At 36.8% G+C, this 18,812-nt stretch overlaps 2 protein-coding genes across 3 annotated transcripts in view; one reads left to right on the top strand and one right to left on the bottom strand.

The window, feature by feature from the left end:
* The window catches only part of LOC136808636 (tyrosyl-DNA phosphodiesterase 1-like), a 222,721-nt gene that overhangs the window by 97,790 nt on the left and 106,119 nt on the right, over positions 1–18,812 (top strand). The gene's annotated exons all lie outside the window — the stretch shown is intronic.
* Positions 5,136–15,490, bottom strand: LOC136808625 (uncharacterized protein DDB_G0287625-like). 2 transcript variants are annotated; one of them, XM_067065165.1, is made up of 13 exons: positions 15,296–15,490; positions 14,845–15,039; positions 14,553–14,601; positions 13,992–14,075; positions 13,470–13,612; positions 11,904–12,057; positions 11,233–11,589; positions 10,029–10,179; positions 9,543–9,564; positions 8,995–9,084; positions 7,831–7,962; positions 6,568–7,632; positions 5,136–5,937 (listed from the first exon to the last, which is right to left on the bottom strand). In XM_067065165.1, exons 1-13 carry the CDS (start codon positions 15,473–15,475, stop codon positions 5,830–5,832), a joined length of 2,730 nt encoding a protein of 909 aa, XP_066921266.1. In that variant the 5' UTR covers positions 15,476–15,490; the 3' UTR covers positions 5,136–5,829. The 2 variants fall into 2 exon arrangements, with proteins under 2 accessions (XP_066921266.1, XP_066921267.1); XM_067065166.1 differs by lacking the exons at positions 11,904–12,057; positions 13,470–13,612; positions 13,992–14,075.

Here is an 18,812-nt window from a genome sequence, read left to right as displayed (position 1 = left end):
TGGACCGCTTGACCCCTAGAACAGTTAGAAGTTATATATCTACACACGCATAAAATGATTTATTATCTCACACTAGTTATAGTTATGAAGCTTTTCACCTTTTTACATGCAAAGTTTTCATCTGCAATTTTTAGACTAGTACTCTGGGGTACCTAATAGCCGCCCCCCGCTAATTAATTTTTCGAAGATTTTCCACCCAGGACATTCTTATTCCAACCCCCCCTGCTTATTAATTTTTTGGGAAAATGTTTTTGAAAGTTCCGTTTTTTGTCCTAATTATGCTGTATTAGCCTCCTTTTCAAAAATTTTCCACCCAGGACATTTTTAGCGAGTTTATATATGTGTGTTTTTCAGCGACGGAGACGTTAAGGTTCTAATTCGACTACCTTAAAGGAAGAAATTTTGGCGGAAAGAAAATTTGGCGGATTTGGCGGATTTGGCCAGAATCCGCCAAATTAAGTTCCCGCAAAAATTTCTTTTTTCCGCCATCCGCCAAATTAAATTCCCGCCAAATTAAACTTTTTGAAATGAGGATATCTTTTAAGGTGTTTTTGCATTTTCTTTGCTGTTTTTACGCCATTTTAAGGATAAAATTTTCAGCAAACGCCAAATTAAATTCCCGCCAACTTTAGTTTTTTCGTCCGTCCGCCAAATTAAATTCCATCTAAAAAACTTTTTCGGCAATCCGCCAAATTAAATTCCCGCCAAAATTTCTTCCTTTAAGGTAGATCATGACCAACTGAGGACGACGGTAAATCAGCACTTTTACCGTCCTCGATTTTGCGGGGCGGAATTGCGGGTTTTTCCAAATCGCTTCAGTCACTCTACCGTCCTCAAAAGTGCAAATACATAAACTCGGTTTTATTCCGACCCCCCCCCCGCTTATCAAGTTTTGAGATTTTTTCCAACCCCCCCCCCCCTTTATTCCAATCCCCCCGGCTGTTAGGTACCCGAGAGTACGTTTAAACATTGGAGGGCATATACCATTTTGTCGTTTTTTCCTCTCCTTTCTTTTCCCAACCTCTCTACGACCAATAGTCCCGAGGTCCTTGCATCGAACCTGGACGACTTAACTTATATTTTTGGATTTTTTTCAAAGAGAATTTGGGCAAAATGCAGCAATTTTCTTTAGTTTTTGTTTCTGGTAGTGACTTGAGAACTCATTGTCTGCTCATATTGTGTAGTTAGCATTTTTAAGCTTACTCTTTTTGTATTGGTTTTATGATCATTTGATTTAGGGATTTTAGGTTTAAAATTGTAAAATGTAAAATTTCTCGTCTCAGATTTCTAGTTGAGTTCCGTTATTAGATCACTCAATTTTCGTGATATTTTCTTTACTTTTTAGAAAAACCTATATTTGGAGGTTCTTTCGAATATTTTTTTCCTTTTCATTCTTTTTTCATGCAGACACATTTTGATTTTTTTTACGAAATATAAATTGTAAATTTTATAATATTTATTTTTTTAAAACTGAAATATATTCCTAAGAAGTTCGTATTTATCTGTTAAATATTTTCAATAACTTAACCGTTAGCTTTAACCCACGACACATGCGTAAATCAAGAGGAAAGCCTCAAGCCTGTCCGCCAAGGTAATAAGCTGGTATTTAAAGATCGTGATTAGCTTAGTCGCAAAAAAAAACTAGGTAAAAGCGTGCTCGCCTTTGCCGAGAGATCTTTCATGTTAGGGGTCAGTCACAAAGCGATTCTGGGTTGGAAAAAGGTCAATTGACATTTTCTTTTGACATTTTTCTTATCGAAGGCCAAATAACATCTACGTTATTCCGAAGACCAATTAAAGATGACAAACTTTTTTTCATTTTTTTGCAATGCATTTTTTATCAAAATAAACATATTCACAGATTGAAAACGTAACATCTAATTGGATGCGATCATAGTCATTATAAAAACACTGGTCTGGAAGGCTTATATATGTCTCTTTTTATTGTTAAAAGATAGAGCTTACGTACAAACGCTTAGGCGTACAAACTTTCGCGAGCAGAAACTTTCGCGTGGACGAAAAATCGCGAAATTCACGACATTTACTTTCGCGAATTTTACGGAAAAATATTTTCACATGAAAAAATGGCTAAGAGAGACGAATACTTCTTGGATTGGCTTGAAACATTTCTCCTTTGACTTATTAGTCTTTTAGCAGGCTAAAAAGTGCCATAAAAGTTACATTTTACTCAAAGTTTGAAGTTTTACAGATTTTCTAATTCGTCAAGAATTTTTCGCGAGCATAAACTTTCGCGAATGGCCCTTCCTAGAATTTTTAAAGACATTTACTTTTGCGAAAAGGGCCAAAATCGCGAAAGTTTCTGCTCGCGAAAGTTTGTACGCCTAAAATATTTTGTAAACTTTTTGATCATGTGATTAGAAAATAGACCAATCCCAATACTCGGGTAAGTTATGGCATGTCTTAAAATTACCATAATTTTTAGATCGCATTAGCCGACAGAAATCGACCAAAAAAATGACTGAACATGAAGGGTACTATGATGAAGTTTCTAACCTGATGTGTAACCTAATTGTTTTTTCGCTGATTTTCGCGAAAAACCGTAAAAACTGATTATGACGTCATAATCGATGACGTCATAAAAACTAAAAATTGAATTTCTTAAGGGTTGTTCATCTAAGCGTCTTCAAACTTTCACCAAAGATGTATCCCACTAAAGTCGATCATTTGAAAAAAAGATTTTTTCGAAATTGTGATTACGTCAGCAAAAAGTAAGATTTTTCCTTTTTTCCTAATTTCTACTGACGTCATGAAAATTTCGAAAAAATTTTTTTTTTTAAATGTTTGACTTTAGTGAGATACATCTTTGGTGAAAGTTTTAAGGCAATTGGATAAACCATTCTTGAGAAATTCAATTTTTAGTTTTTATGACGTCATCGATTATGACGTCATAATCAGTTTTTACGGTTTTTCGCGAAAATCAGTGAAAAAACAATTAGGTTACACATCAGGTTAGAAACTTCATCATAGTACCCTTCATGTTCAGTCATTTGTTTGGTCGATTTCTGTCGGCTAATGCGATCTAAAAATTATGGTAATTTTCAGTTTTTCAGACATGCCATAACTTACCCGAGTAAGAGGAGATTATGGTAACGTGATCAAAAAGTACTGCAAATGGTAACTTGTTTTTTGTACTAACAAAAGAAAATTAAACAATACATTGCCAGACCGGGGTTTTTTGTTGTGAAAATGTACCTTTAGGGAAGAAATATTTGCGGGAAGAAAATTTGGCAGATTTGTCTGAAATTCGCCAAATTAAGGGCTCTGGCTGGCTCTGACCATAGTGAATTTTTCATAATTGCCGTATTTAAAATGTGTTTTCTGACTGATGTAACCAACAAAACATTTTCTGTTAGACAAACTATTCCTGAATCTGAAAATTCAAAAATTGCCTTGAAAAAAATTGGTGAAGAAGAAAATGAAGACTTTTGCGAGGAAGAGTATTTCAACTTTGAAGAGCTTAGTTTCAGCGAAGAAAAAACATTTTGAAGAAATTTTCGCAATAGATGGTGTATCTTTTACCGAACAATAAAAATTTTTGCGGAAAATTTTTGTAAATGCTTATTTGTCTCGAAATCTTCAAAATAGTGGTTTTTCATCAATTTCTCATGTGGATTTTGCTTAAAAAAACAGTCATAACTTTTGGCACATCTTTTTAGAAAAAATTTCCGCAAAATTTAAAATAGTTCAATTCTTTGCGGACAAAGTAAAGAAGTTTTGAAACAAAAAAGTTTATTACCCATTAAAACTAAGCACTTTTTGCAACATATTATTAACATCTTTTTAAAGTTCATAACGTCATTTTTGCATTTAAATTCTTAATTACTCTTAAAGAATGTATACGGCTTTTTAAGGGGTATTCGAGGTCCCCCGCAAAGATCCAACCATGGTCTGCTGAGTCAGCATACTGACCTGACTAAACGATAAATCATCGATGGTCTATTTTGAAAGCATTCTCTCACACACACGCACACGACTATTCTTTTAAACATTACTTTTTTCTTCCAAAACAACCGAAGATATCACCCTCACCCTTCCTGTTTTTATTTAATAGTCTTTTATATTGTAGCATTTAAAAGAAAGTTTAAATCAATAAGGAGGAGAGAGTTTTGTTTGTTTTGCAAATTCTTCCCCTCTCGTTTCATTTGTGAAAAGTTTCTTTGTTAAAATCTTTTGTTTAAAAATATTCGTTTAGAGAATTATACTAATTATGTGAATTCTTGATAATAGGCCCGATAAAATTTGAATCTCGATTTTTTATTTGTTATGATGACTCAGCATTTTATGGTCGGATCTTTGCGGGGGACATGGATATATAAAGATTTCATATGGCTTTAAGGGATTCGATTAAAAATGCAATTTATAAAGGCAATTCTTTGTTAAAAGTGTTAAGAAACCTGAAATATAACTTTTATGTTCAAATGCCAAAATCAATTTTTGGACTATGGTCAGAGCCCTTAAGTTCCCACCAAATTAAAATTTTTTGGCCATCCGCCAAATTTTTTTCTTTTCATGTCCGATTTTCCACAATTTACCCCCGATATCAATGTTTTCACCACAGATATCTGTAAAGCCCGAAGGGCTAGATAGGCAACTTTAAGCTTTCTCCAGCAAAAAAAAGTGAAGCAAAAATTTGACTTTTTAAATTTCGTGCCGATGGATAGGATCTAGCATTTTAATTGTTTTCGGAGCGCGAGATAAAAAAAAGTAGGCGGCAAACGCTATTTCACATCTCTCAAACTGGTGAAATTGCATATTTTAGTCACGTGACTCTGGTAGGAAATCCTTCCAAAGATGAGCTTCACTTTTTGACCAAGGCCGCAAATCTAGCCCTTCGGGCTTTACAGATCTGTGGTTTTCACCCTGATTTCGGATTAAAAAATCCGATATCGGCCAAAATTGGCATTTTCCCTGATCCGCCAAATTAAATTCCCTACGAAAAAACTTTCTTCCCTTAAGAATTTTGACAAAATATTACACAAATTCATTTTCTAATTTACATCCGCTGAGGTCTTTCACCTTTGATGAATGGCATCTTTCTGGAAAATCGAGATCCTTTAACATTCAAATTTGGAAGCCAGTCTGAAGTTTAGAAAGAATTGGACAAACAGAATATATACCTTGGAATATATCTTTCTATAGTCATCCCAACAACATGTGGGATGCACTGGTTATTATTATCAAAATAAATATACACTAAAAAAACTGATACCGTATAAGAAAAGCAAAAAAAGGAGAAAAATCTATGAAATTATGAAATATAGTTGACTAAGAGGAGTATATACATCTTTAAAACTTCGAAGAATTTATTAATTTATTAATAACTTGAATTTGTTTGTTCAACTTATTTCTTTTGTCAGGCATCTAGAACTAATCCCGGCGGAATTTACCCAAACTCGACAAAGATAATTCTTGCTGAAGTTAGTTCCCCTCGATACTTTACACCAAACTCTTTACAATTTCCCCAAACATCTCCATCAAGCATCTTCATTTGTTTTCATTTAAAAGAACAATTCAATTAATATTAAAACTCAAAACATTCATTATTTAATCAAGTTCATTTTGACTCTTTCTACGATGCAAATTTAATTTCAATCTTCCATTCGTAGTCACAGGAACCATGGTGATTGGTCAATGATTGCTTGCAACTAAAATGTTATTGGCCGAGTAACAGTCACGTGTGTCAACATTAACGTGTGATTGGTCGAAAATCTAACCATGTGGAATGTGGAAAGACTTTTACAATTGAAGTCACATGAGAAAATAGAGACTTCTGATTGGCTTAATAACAATCACGTGGTGCGAATGGTGTTATCTCATTGGTCGATTGAAACGTGATCGATCCATGTTATTGCCTTGTTGTTGCTGCTGTTGAAGCATGCCACGTAATTGGTTTTGAATCTGCATATCGTTCATGATCTGAAGAGAAAAGAAGTGTCTTGAAATTTAAGAGATGAAATGGAAAACATGCATAAAACAATACTCTTTTTTCCTTAATTGCGATCACTCCCTTAATTAATGAAGTACCATTTTTGTACTATGTACAAAGTTTATGGAATGACCCGGTCGGGGATCGAACCATCGTACCTACAACCTTGCGCACCGAAGCTGAATGCTCAACCTTTGCACTACGATCACTGAAGAGATGAAACCTTGAGAATGTGCGACATTTAAATAAACCAAACAACGTTCACGTTTTTTTAGAAAAACAAACTATATAAGAACATAAAGCTTCGAAGGCAAAAATCTTAAGAACAAGTTAAGAACATCTTAAGGTTTTATGTAATCTAAAACATCAAATTTCTTAGGAAATTGCCCAAAAACACTCACAAAATGGTGAAGTTAAGAATATCCGAAGGCTTCACATTTTTGGTATGTTCTTATAAAAAACGTGTACTTTGCAATGAATAAGGTTTCAAGACTAACTTTAATCCAGGTTTAGATTTTTCTTTGAGCAACTCGTTCAATTGGCTTGAGAGTTGGAGATGTTTCAATCGATATTCGAAAAATACCAGACACAGTTGGTATGATAAAGCAAACAAAATTTACCTGTCGATTTTGTTGATTGTTGTTTCCAATCTGCTGATTATTAGGAGGTTGGTTGTGTTGTTGCATTCGATTGTTGTTATTGTTGTTGTTGTTGTTAAACATCATGTTGTTGCCACCGTGTTGTTGCTGATGGTGAGGTGGCTGGTTGTTACGGGAAGGAACCCCTGCTCCTCCATGCTGCTGCATGTTACCACCTTGAAGCATGTTGTTACCACCTTGAGGCATGTTATTACCACCTTGAGGCGTTTTGTTACCACCTAGAGGCATGTTATTACCGCCTAGAGGCATGTTGTTACCACCTTGAGGCATGTTATTACCACCCTGAGGCATGTTATTACCACCTTGAGGCGTTTTGTTACCGCCTAGAGGCATGTTATTACCGCCTAGAGGCATGTTGTTACCGCCTAGAGGCATGTTATTACCGCCTAGAGGCATGTTATTACCACCTTGAGGCATGTTATTACCGCCTAGAGGCATGTTGTTTCCTCCAATTTGATGTTGGTTCCCTCCCATGTTGGGACGGGGAGGTTGGTTATTCATTTGGTGTGGCGGGCCACCAGGACCCATATTTTGTTGGTTCTGTGGACCTTGGTTAAAGGGTTGATTGAAGGGTCCAGGACCCTGGTTGTTATTATTGTTAAACGGAGGTTGGTTCCTGGGACCTTGGTTGTTTTGTTGCTGGAGATGTTGATCTAAAGGCGTGAACATTTGATTGTTTTGCGGACCGTCCCGTTGACCATGGGGTGGACCGTTGCGAGGGTCATTTTGAGGTCCACCTGGAGGGCCGTTTCGTGGGTCATTTGGTGGTCCTGTAGGGCCGTTCATTGGACCATTAGGTCCGTTTGGTGGTCCCATTTGATTTTGGTTGTGATGTTGATTGAATGGAGGCCCGTTCTGAGGCGTCAAGGGCGAGTTGCTGAATTGGGGAAGTTGCGGGGGTGGTTGCATCGGTGAAAAATTATTTTGATTGTTTGGGGCGTTCGGGCCACCGGGTGGTGGTCCTGGTGGTCCAGGAGGGCCGGGTGGTCCTGGTTGGAACTGTTGACCTTGCTGCTGCCCCATTTGCTGAAGAAAGTAAACAAATGATTCTTACATTAATCAAACACAACTTAATCTATTGAAGGTGAGGTGACCAATTCTAAAGAGACACAATACTGGATGTGGTTCATGACTGAGTAACATGTTTCAAGTAGTCTTATGAGATGCTTTTAGAAGCATCGTCAATTTTTATTTAAGAAACACGTCTAAAGCAAAGAGACTTACTCCTTGTTGAGGTTGTGGTGGTTGTTGCGGTTGCATATTTCTCATACGATATTGCAATAAAGCTTGTGTTAAAGCGTTCGATACTTGTAGAGCTAGTTCCGCGTCGGCTTCGTTCGTTACACAACACTTCGCCTGTTGGAGAGAAGTAGTGGCATAGTTAACCAAAAGATGTTTTGGTCCATTGTCGACAACCCCCTTCTAACACTGACAACCCCCTTCTAACACCGACAACCCCCTTCTAACACCGACAACCCCCTTCTAACACCGAGAACCCCCTTCTAACACCGACAACCCCTTCTAACACCGACAACCCCCTTCTAACACCGACAACCCCCTTTTAACACCGACAACCCCTTGCAATCGTATCGCTCTTTCTCAGATATGCCCTCTCATTGACTGCTTTAGCTTTCATTAAAACGCAGATTACTTTGGATATAATTGTAATGGAATTGCGAATTTCTGCTCTTTAGAAAATACAGTGCGGGAATAAAGCCTAAATCAGTGAATCCGGACTTCTTATCGTTTTTATCTCTACAGGCTGGTCTCCACTTAAGCGCGCTGCGACCGCACCGTTTGGCTTCAATCCTTTTTGCTTGGAAAAAAAGAATACGCCATAAAAACGTAGTGGACACTTGAAAAAGGTGAATACATTTTAACTTTTTTGAACCGTTAAGTCAGATCGCACCAATGGAATTGCTTTATTTTTCGTTTGACCAATAGCGTGAAAGCTTTGCTAGAAAAGGTGCCACCACATCGCGCGCAAGTGGAGACGGGCCTTAAAGAAGGGGTTGATACCATTAAACTAACTTACGGTAATATTAGAGTCTAAACCTCGGAGTTGAGAATGGCCTTTGGCTCAGACAAACATTATAAGACTGAGTTGTCATGCGAAAAGTATACGAAAACTAGAAACTAAAAACATTATCATATATAGTTTTGTGCTACTAAAAAAGACAAATATTTTTCCTTGCAGTTTTGCCTATGGCGTCACTATTTTGGTCATAAAAAGCTTTCCCGGGCCTAATCCGCGTCCTCCCTCTCAAAAGTATCTTGAAATATACGGTTCTTTGGAATAGACTAAAAATGGTTAAGGTCGTAAAAAAGATGTCACAGAACCCGAGGATAGCCCCCTACTAATGGAATAAAAGAACGAAGAAAAAATACCAGTTCGGTGAGGTTTTGCATGACCAAACGTCGCGTGTCTTCATCGATGGCTCGTGGTGGTGCAGCAATGTCAACTGGTTGTGCAGAATCCTACGTGGAAGAAGCAAAGTGAAAAGTTACTCAAACAATAATCATAATGAAATTCAAGACGCAATCTTGGTGGCTTTGAAGCTGGTGCATGGCTTTCTAAATATAGATTTAGAACGCCATGAGTTGGTGACAATTCCAGGCTTCGGTACAAAAGGTCCCATTTTAGGAATAAAAAGCCAGTGCCAGACGTGATGCTTAACCTCCGTTCAACCAGCTATCACTTCATTTATACAAACGCCTGGTTTCAACTCGTCCGTATACAGTCAACTCTCTCTAATTCGAACCTTTGGTCTCTTGAAAATCGAATAAGAGAGAGTCAACTGTACAATGGGTCTGGCCGATATTTAGAATCAAAAGACTAACACCAAGACAAGAAAGGCTAGAAAAATAGAAAATAAATTGATTAACCATTGACACAGCTAAAAATTCTTGTTGTAAAGAACATTAATTGAACTTACAGGCTGGTTTCCTCTTTCTAGCCTACAAAAGAAAAAAGGTAAATTACTTTAGTAATTCCAATATTAAAAATATGACGAACAGCTCAAACCATTTTAAAAGAAAATGTGGTTCAGGTAATTTTTCATTGTTAAGTTCAGACTGCAGGGACCAATAGTTTGGTCAGAAAACATCAATGGGCTCTTCCAGAAAAATTTTCACATGGGGGGTGGAGGGGTAGCAAAAAATCATCAAAATTTGCCTTGTCCGGGGTGTAAATTTGCTCCGTCCGGTGGTAATTTGGTGTGTCCGAGGGGTCAGCAGATGCTTGTCCGGGGGTAAAACCTATTTTCCGGGGGGCCAAAAGTCACCCTGTCCGGGGGGTAAATCGCCAAAAATTGTTATATCCTCCACCCTCCATGTAAAAATTTTTTCTGGAAGAGCCCAATACAGCTTCTTGTATAACTAAATACAGAAAAAAAATAGGACAAAGGAGGACAAACTCTTACTCTCGTTTCCTTCTTTCTTCTGCTTCCCTTTTTTCAATTTCTTCTCTCTGCGCATGTCTCTTTCTTCGTTCTTCTCGTCTTCTCTCTTCTTCTTGCCGACGCTTTTGTCGCCGGATTTCCTCCTGAATCTCATCGCCAATGTCTCGCTCACCTAAATGATATGACATGAAACTTTGAGAATGAATTTTTGCAACTCTTCTATTTAGCACAATCTACAGTAGACTCTCGCCTATTCGAACTTCTATTATCATTCGAACATCCGACAAGAGAACTCTAGCTTCGCCTCGCTAGCATGAAAACCACACAATACACATTTACAACTTGTAAAAAAGAACTGTTGTTATGTTGTGAGAAATGAGAGAGCCTCAGAGCCTCTATCAGATCAGCTAGGTAAACTTTGAGAATGAATTTTTGCAACTCGTCTATTTAGCACAATCTACAGTAGACGCTCGCTTATTTGAACTTCTATTATTCGAACTTATTCCCAGTCCCCGTCAAGGGGAAATCCTATTAATATACTCTATATATTCAAATCTCTCTGTAATCCGAACAAATATGATTTCCCGTTCGAGTTCGATTTAGCGAGAGTCAACTGTACTTAAAAGCTCCGTCATCTTTTACTGTGACCAATCGGCTCCGACTATACCAAGGAAAGGAACAATGACGTCACAGAACAGAGCGTATCGGTGTAATAACTCAAAGAAATAAGTTTTTTTGCACCAAATATATTAATCTGTCGATAAATCACAATCTGCTACTCCTCACCAAAAAGACTTTAAAATAACATTATCGAAGCGCAGAAAGATAATTGATTGATATGTGCTATCAAACCGTTTTTAGAATGATTCCAGAAGTTTTCGGGTTAGCCCCCCCCCCCAAGCGACAAGAGAGCTCTTGCTTCGCCTCGCTAGCATGAAAACCACACATATACATATACAACTTATTAAAAGGACTGTTGTTATGTTATGAGGGATGGCAGCTACGAATGAAGAAATTTGAGTTTGAATAAAGCTGAAAATGGAAAACTGAAATGAAGAATAGTCTTCAGCCCTCAGAGCCTCTATCAGATCAGCAAGGTATTCCCCCAATGAACAGGTAACCTCAACGAAATCTGGGGAGGGCTGTTAACCGGGTTAAACCCTGTTTAAGCCATGGCTACGATATACTCAGCTGAAGCCGAGTAAAAACATCTTAAGAAGCTCACCTGGAGACGTTTCTCTGTTTGGAAAACGCGGCGGAGACTGTCTTCGCACTGGCGAACGACTTCGCGATCTATTTCTTTGTGAGGGCGGAAGATATCGTGGCGCTGGAGAACGCCTTGTTGGGGAGGCTGGTTTGGGAGAAGCCGCCCTTTCTCGATCGAAGGGTTTTTCTTCACGTGATGGATAACGATCCTTGCTACTGCTTCGCGGTGGATGCTCATCCAAGTCGCGCCGAAAGTAAGGTTGAGTTAGCTTAGCGTCTCGCTCTCTCTCCTCCTCTTCATCGTCGTATTTGGGCGAGCGATTGTCTTGATACATGCGCGGAAGGTTCCTCATTTCTGCTGGAGATGGGCCTTTCTCTAGAAATGATGAGAGTCGAATGTTCGAAAAAATAGATGTTAAAGACTTTTGCAAAATATATTGATTGTCTTACCAGTGATGGTCTTATCAGTGATTGGCTCCCAGTGGAAAGTACCTTTATATTATCATTTGTTATGAGTTAAAGAAAAGTTAGTGAATGTCAGTCATAATATGTATAAGTCTTTGAAATATTCGTGATATTCTCTCAGTGTCAGTATACGTCTTGTTCGAGTAACAATACAAACCGAAGAGGTACAACTACCACCGAAGTAGTCTTTCTGAAGACATCTCGTTTTCTTTACACAAAACCTACCGATGGTGACAAAAGTCTGTTTCTTAGCTCGTATTTTATGACGTCCTTCGGCTTGCTCCATATTCTGGGCAGCTTGGAAACATTGGCGGCCATATTCGGAGCGCTTTTCCGAGTATCTCGAAATTTCTCTGTGTAATGCTCGATCTTTGTTTTTCTAAGAAGGGAAATAAACAAAAAATAATGAAAATAAAAAGTTTGAAAATATATCACGATGAATCATGCAATTCTATTTTCTATGGCTTAATTGTGTGCGAGATAATTCAACGGTGCTTTATAGACGATAATCTTGTTGGCAATGGTTAAACTTAGAAATTGAATCTAGCTCTGGCTATTATACTATAGTATACAAGGAGTTTTCAAGTTTTTTGATATTATGTAAACAAACTGTTTGCAGATTTTGGAGCTTGCTTGGATCTTATCAAACTTTGTGCGTGCCGACAAGATTGACGCGTAAAGAACCCATTAGTGTGCAACGTGCTTACTTAACCAGCTAAAACAAATAGCTGAATGAATAAAATATGAAATAATTGGTTTTCTTTGCTCCAAAAGGCAAATAACAAAAATCAACACAATCACATGAAACCAATAAACAACCAGGTCCAACCAAATTCACTTCAACCAAAGTCATTTTCAATTGGTCCAAACCAATGAAATGGTAACAAACCATACCATACCAATCAATTGCATTAATTTGAAAGAAATTTTACTTTGTTTCCCAGGCAATACTAGCAAGCAAAAGCAATACTTTTTCTATTATCTTTAATTAAACCATAACATAACAAGTCCATTAATTTGGAAGAAATTTTACGTTGTTGACCTAAGCGACTTTACCAAAAGCCGTTCCATTCCCACCATAATTTAAACATACCATTTCCCAGTATAATTTCCCAGTGAGAGTAATCAAATCAATTGTTTCGAAAGTCCAGGAAAATAAAATCAACCAAATCCATAAAAAAATAAACCACTCAAACCAAGTTAAAGGTGTATCCAAGCATAGCCAAGACTCCAGTGGATGTGTTCAATAACCAACAAGCCAGCCATTTGCCAATATTCCATATTTCACTTACCTTCATTTCATTATCAGTCAAAGCAGAAGATAGTATAGAAAGCTTTATAGTATGATAAACACACACTAACCTAAGATTGGTCAAACTTTTATCGGAGAAATCTAAGAACTGGCGACCTTCAGAGCAATTTGACAGAATGAAGAAAATCAAGATTAATAATCAGTAAAATGAGATTATTCTCTAGTACGTGTTCTTCGGTCATTTTGAGAAATCATAATGATCACCCTTAAGGAACACTCTTAAAAGGAACAGTAGCCAAATTGCTTTGAAGGTTTCCATTCCTTTGGCTCTTCAGAAAAAAACCGTTCATGCATGGGGTGGGGTGAAAGATATATTGTCTAGAAGTATCAGAGTTCTGATAAGGTAAGACAAGTGTCTAGGGATCGAGAATTAAATACCCTGTAGTAAATCATTAAAACTTAACTACCTCCCTGTCCTCCCAGCACAAACGGACCTTTTCTTGAGGAGCTTATTCAGACCTTAAACCAAAACTACTTACAATCACTGTATGTCTATGCTTGACACCAGTCAAATGGGAGAATTTCATGTTGCCATCAAATTTAGCTTCGCAAACTTCACATTCATATTTGATTTCACTGGCTTGTCCACTATCCGGATGAATCTCAACCAAATACTCCAATCCTACACCACAAACACATAGACAAGAATTTCCAATACCAAATGTCCCTTTTTGATCGTTTGGGTTTTCACGATTGCAAAATTATCAAAACAAAGAAGGTTGATATTCTTCAGTCGAGACGAAGCCTTGTTTACAACAACACATTATGCTGATGTATATTGTATGAAAAGTATCAGCTCTTTTTGCTGATAAAACTGCAGTGTGAAAACCCAAACTTACAAAAAAAGACATAACAAACCAAATAGTAGTAGTTGTAGTAGAAAAGCCCCTAAAATCTTAAAAATAGACTTGATAACGATAAAAAATATTTTCCTTTGAATAAACAAACATAAAACACTCGGAAACAAAAAAATATCAAAAAATAATCAGTCGAATCATTACCAATGAGAGGTTCTGGGTGAGCCAGAATTTCATTTAAAGTTGTTTCCAGCGGCTCCGCATCTTCATAGCGTACCACAGTTGTTCCTATTTCCATAAATAAATTTGTAAACGTCTAGACAAGTCATTTTTTGGAGAAGTAAAGTCAAAGCAAACCAAACCCTTGACATGTATTAATTGTTTGAACCAACAATTTGGTTACAAGAGCTGATAAAAATTGGCTCAGAAAGAGCTTTAAGCTAATTGTCAGAATAAAGTGTACTTTCCACTGGGAGCCGTTTAAGGGTATACTACAAATTGAGTTTTGTAGCAACTTTTTTCAAAATTTATATAAATCTAATTTAACTCCAATAATACCAATAAAAAGCCAAACACCCGAGGCATTATATAAATTGAAATATAACAAAACAAGCCAGGGTCCAGAACAAAAGACATCTCCAGAAAATCCTGACAAAAAGTGAAAAACGAAATGAAATTTTTCCAAAAAAATAATAATTAAGTAGCTCAATCATTGGGAAACATTGCTTTTGAAAAAGAAATACCAAGAAAAGTCACAACACATACCTTTTGCTGTTTTGAGAGCCTCAACTTCTTGTTTTCTTAACTTTTCTTTCTAAAAATAAAATAGAATCGAGTTAGATTAAAACTTTTGAAATAGTGGGCTGTCAAATCATTAAACAGGGTTCTCAAAGATTTTTTATTTCTACCTTTTTGAATAAAAAGAGTGAGCTACGCTATCAATCCAGCTCCACCAACTAAGACAAATTTCTTGTATATATAAGCAATCTTTCCACTTCATTTTGAAGCGGAACAGCCTCTGTGAAAACTATCCTACTCCTAGAAATTAAAGAGTAACCTTCTTATGTTTTGAGCCTGAAATATGGGCTTCCCAGCAAACTTCTCCATTGCAGTTGATATCGCATACATCACAATGATGAATTTCTTTGTCTTTGCCTTCTTCTTTCAACTGTTTTTTGGAAGGAATGTCCAGGTGAAAAACACGAGCTGCACGGCTGACATGCTCTTGTGAAACGACATGTTCCTGGTATGCCTATGATTGTAAATTTTCATTTGGTCAATTTTCAGCAAAAAACATTACTTCACATGCATGTATTCTATTTCACTTAGAATATATGTCTTGATTTTATAACAATGAGAAAATCTTTTAAAATGAATCTATTTTACAACTATAATAATTTTCAATTAACATATTGAACAATCCCTCTAAAAAGCAATGTCAATCCTTGAACATTTTGAAAATTCTAAAGTTACCGAACAAAGCAGCATAGAAAAAAAGAAAGACTGACCTCTATTGAATAAGCTGAGTGGTCACATACAGCACAAAAGAATCTTTGTTCACCAGAGTCTTGTTCTGTTTTGGCACTTGGAGTGTATGTGCTCAGTTCTGGGTTTCTCTGCCATACATGAGGAGGTTCCTCTTTTGTTCCATATCCCTCTCTTTTTGCCTCCTCTCTCTTAAAGTCCATTTTTTTGTGTTTAATTTTACTAAACAATAAGTTATATTTAAATAAACTATTCAGTTTCAATTTTACATCTCCAAATTTTAACAAAATAGTCAATCCTGTACATAAATGTCTGAACTTTGAAGTTTAAAATTTGATTGTAAAACATACTCCATCGAAAGACATTCAAAATAATTGTGTGGAGTTGAAGTAAAATATAGGACCGTTTAAGTATTAGGGTTAGAAAACAATATTGAAAAACATGTGTTGGATTAATGGGCCGCACAATTTTTGTGACTAGCTTTTCTGCAGAACTGGTCTGCACATGTTCAGGGCTAGGTTTTCGAATGGCAAAATTTTTGTGGCCGAACTTAACCTAAACATCCCAAACATCCCAAGTTTGGGTCAAAAGAGTGTTTTACTATTTTGGCCTGAAAATGGGGTATGGCCTGAAAATGGGGTATGGCCCGCATATGAATGCAGGGTATTTCTCAAGCATGTTTTTACCGTTATTCAGTGGCAAAATTTTATTTTTCGGAATTTGAAAAAAGGAAGGTTAAAGTCGATTCACTGCAATGAAACTTAAAGTAGCAAAGTTGTTTTTTCAAAATCAAGTTATACTACAGGCGCTGGGGAAACTTTTGTATGCAAATCACTGCGTACAGTTGAAACCTTTTGATTCGTGTTATGTATGGTCTAACGTTTCTAAAAAGTTTGGTCCCGTTCCCGTGGCACCAACCCTGGGAACGCCCTTTTGGGCGTAAAAAAATATATTCTTTGTCTCCCAGTGTCACCCAACCATTTAAAGTGGGTGACATTTTATACCACTGCATTGAAACCAAAATGGTGCTAAGGGAAAGTACTTGGAAAATACCCAGAAAAGGGTTTTTGCCATGCATATGTATAATTTGAAGTTTGAACTCCTTGTCACATTAACACATCACCTAATTTTGGCGTCCTGTCAGAACCGTGTTGAATATAGACCTTTTGCTAATCGCAATGTCATGTTGAATGGTTAAAAACTCCAGCCGACTCAAATATCAAAACAATGAGAAAATCAATAAATGATCTGCCGCATCTGTGCTACCACTAGATCCACCTAGATCGGGTAATTTCCATCAGCGGAGGCTAACATGCATAGAACTCAAATGAATGACCTGGCTGGTCATTGAAATACAAAGTTAAATCAAACAAACCTGATTTCCAAAATATGCGTGTTGTAAGATGTCTCTCCTAATCATAAAAGTGATGTCTTGCACAATTATGTTTAATATCATTATTAAATTTGAGATTACACATCAAGCAGCCATTGAGAAACATCTGATCACCGCCATCTTAAAATTTATTATCTCGCATTTTTTACTATCCAACTGCGCTGTTTTGTTTACCCGCGATTATGTAGGCAAGTAACTCGCCAAAAAGACTTACATGGCAAATATGAGATTCTAAAATGGTAGAGGAACTTTTGTGTAAAAAAAAAAAAAATAGAAAAGTTTTTTTGTTTTACTGCTTTATTCACATACTGAATTTGAAAGATCTTTTATATCTATGTGGGTTTTTTTGCAAACTTCAAAAAACTGATTTTTGTCCTGCTTTAACGGGACTTTAGCTTTAATAAGGGCTTGCGTGCAGGATTTGGTACTAAGTCCAAATATCCGTTTCCCGTGGCGTAAATTTTGTATGAAGAGTTAGGGCCATACTGGGGGAAGGGGGTCTAAAGCTTATAGTCCCAATGCTGATGAAATTTTTCACCTACACACCTTTACCTGGGTCAACCCATACCATGTGTATGTGAAGGGAATTATATCATAGGAAAGTTCACAAAACCCAAACAATAATTTTGGCACCTTATGGCTTTTCTCTTTGACCTTCAATTGCTTTTGTTTCTTGATTGCTAGTCGGACTACCTCTTTTTACTTGCGGGATTAATGGTAACTTTTCATCTTTGTTATTTTTAAAATGAAGCACAACCGAAAAAAAAGAAAGCTGCATATTTCCAGTGAGTAAACAACTCCAACAATATATTGACAAAATTGATGATGATAATTTTCTTTCGGTCAGTCAAATGTCTCATATTGGGGGTTCTAGTCTTGAGCCCTAAGCCTACGCAAGATTGGGTAAACGAGACAAAACTTGAAAAAGCTGGTGTTTCGGTGTGCTTTCTTGCGATTGATATATATTGCACTTTATACTTTTCAACTTGCAAATTTGCAAAAAAAATTAACTAAAAAAGATTTTCCTCCCAATATATATATACTTGCTTTTTTATCCGTATGTAGTTTGACCCCCTCTCTCCCTTATTTTGCGGTTAGTGTAAAACACAGGTCACAAGTCACGGGTCACAGGTCACAGGTCAGCAAAATGCAGACCAGAATAAAAGTACTATAGAAGAATTACAGACCCAGCCAACTTTTGTGTCAAAATGCGTGTACAGTTCCACGACTCGAATCTCTATAACTGGAATGTATCCTTAATAAACTTGAACGATTTTAGATTCCCTTTGAGAGTTTGATTCATAGAGACTTTACTGTATTTACTTTTTATATAAGCATCGTCTTTATAAGAACACATGCCATAACTTTCGATTAAAGGGGAATCAGCTTTCAGTAATAAGATTTTTCAAAGCATAGAAGGGATAATGCACAAAATAAATATATTTGTTTTCCCAAGGCTCAAAATAACAATTTCAAGTGGGTCGGACAAAAATGTCTGACCAGGGTTGCTTTAGCTTGAAAATTATGATTTTTGGGTCGGACATGAAGCTATTTGGGTCAGACAATGTCCGATGTCCGACCGTTATTTCGAGCCCTGTTTCCTTATAAGCATCGTCTTTATAAGAAAATAGTAGAAATTAGATATTTCATTCATGGGATAACTGAGACAAAGCAATTGGCAATCTTTCCTTATTTTTCTTAAAAGCATCATCTTCATAGTGTAAATAAAACGTTTTACTCAGATGGGCTCAGACGGGCTGATGAAAATGGAAGTAACCAGCTGGGAGATAACAAGCGAGAGAAGAGTAATATATTTTTTCATTACGTCAAAATTACATCAAATACTTTTTCGCACCAAGACGTCTCTTTTTAAGCTGGGGAATCAAGCAGGAAAATGGAGGAAAAAATCAATGAAAATGACCAAGAATTTCCACTTAAAAATGAGGTTTGCACCCCAACAAATGCATTATTAAAGAAGAAACGACACCAAAAGACACTCTGACCTGCAGGAAGTGCCACCAAGATATTCATTATAACTGTTCCCAGCTACCAATCTACCAAATACAGATTTGCTAAACGTTTCAATCTCGAAGTTTCCATTGTCAAAGTTGCGTTAAGATCTCACCAGGAGCTGATGGAGCGAGTTG

Source organism: Clytia hemisphaerica, unplaced genomic scaffold, assembly GCF_902728285.1.
Source record: "Clytia hemisphaerica strain Z4C2 unplaced genomic scaffold, Clytia hemisphaerica genome assembly, whole genome shotgun sequence".
Lineage (NCBI taxonomy): Eukaryota > Metazoa > Cnidaria > Hydrozoa > Leptothecata > Clytiidae > Clytia > Clytia hemisphaerica.
This window is presented reverse-complemented; position numbering and strand designations above follow the sequence as displayed.

Excerpts from the sequence above, each read along its gene's own strand:
- LOC136808625 (XM_067065165.1), bottom strand. The coding sequence starts at position 15,475 with ATGGACTTTAAGAGAGAGGAGGCAAAAAGAGAGGGATATGGAACAAAA. Across the intron at positions 15,040-15,295 it reads ACTCAGCTTATTCAATAGAG|GCATACCAGGAACATGTCGT; the intron begins GTCAGTCTTTCT and ends TTACAATCATAG. Across the intron at positions 7,963-8,994 it reads TGCAAAACCTCACCGAACTG|GCGAAGTGTTGTGTAACGAA; the intron begins GTATTTTTTCTT and ends TCTCTCCAACAG.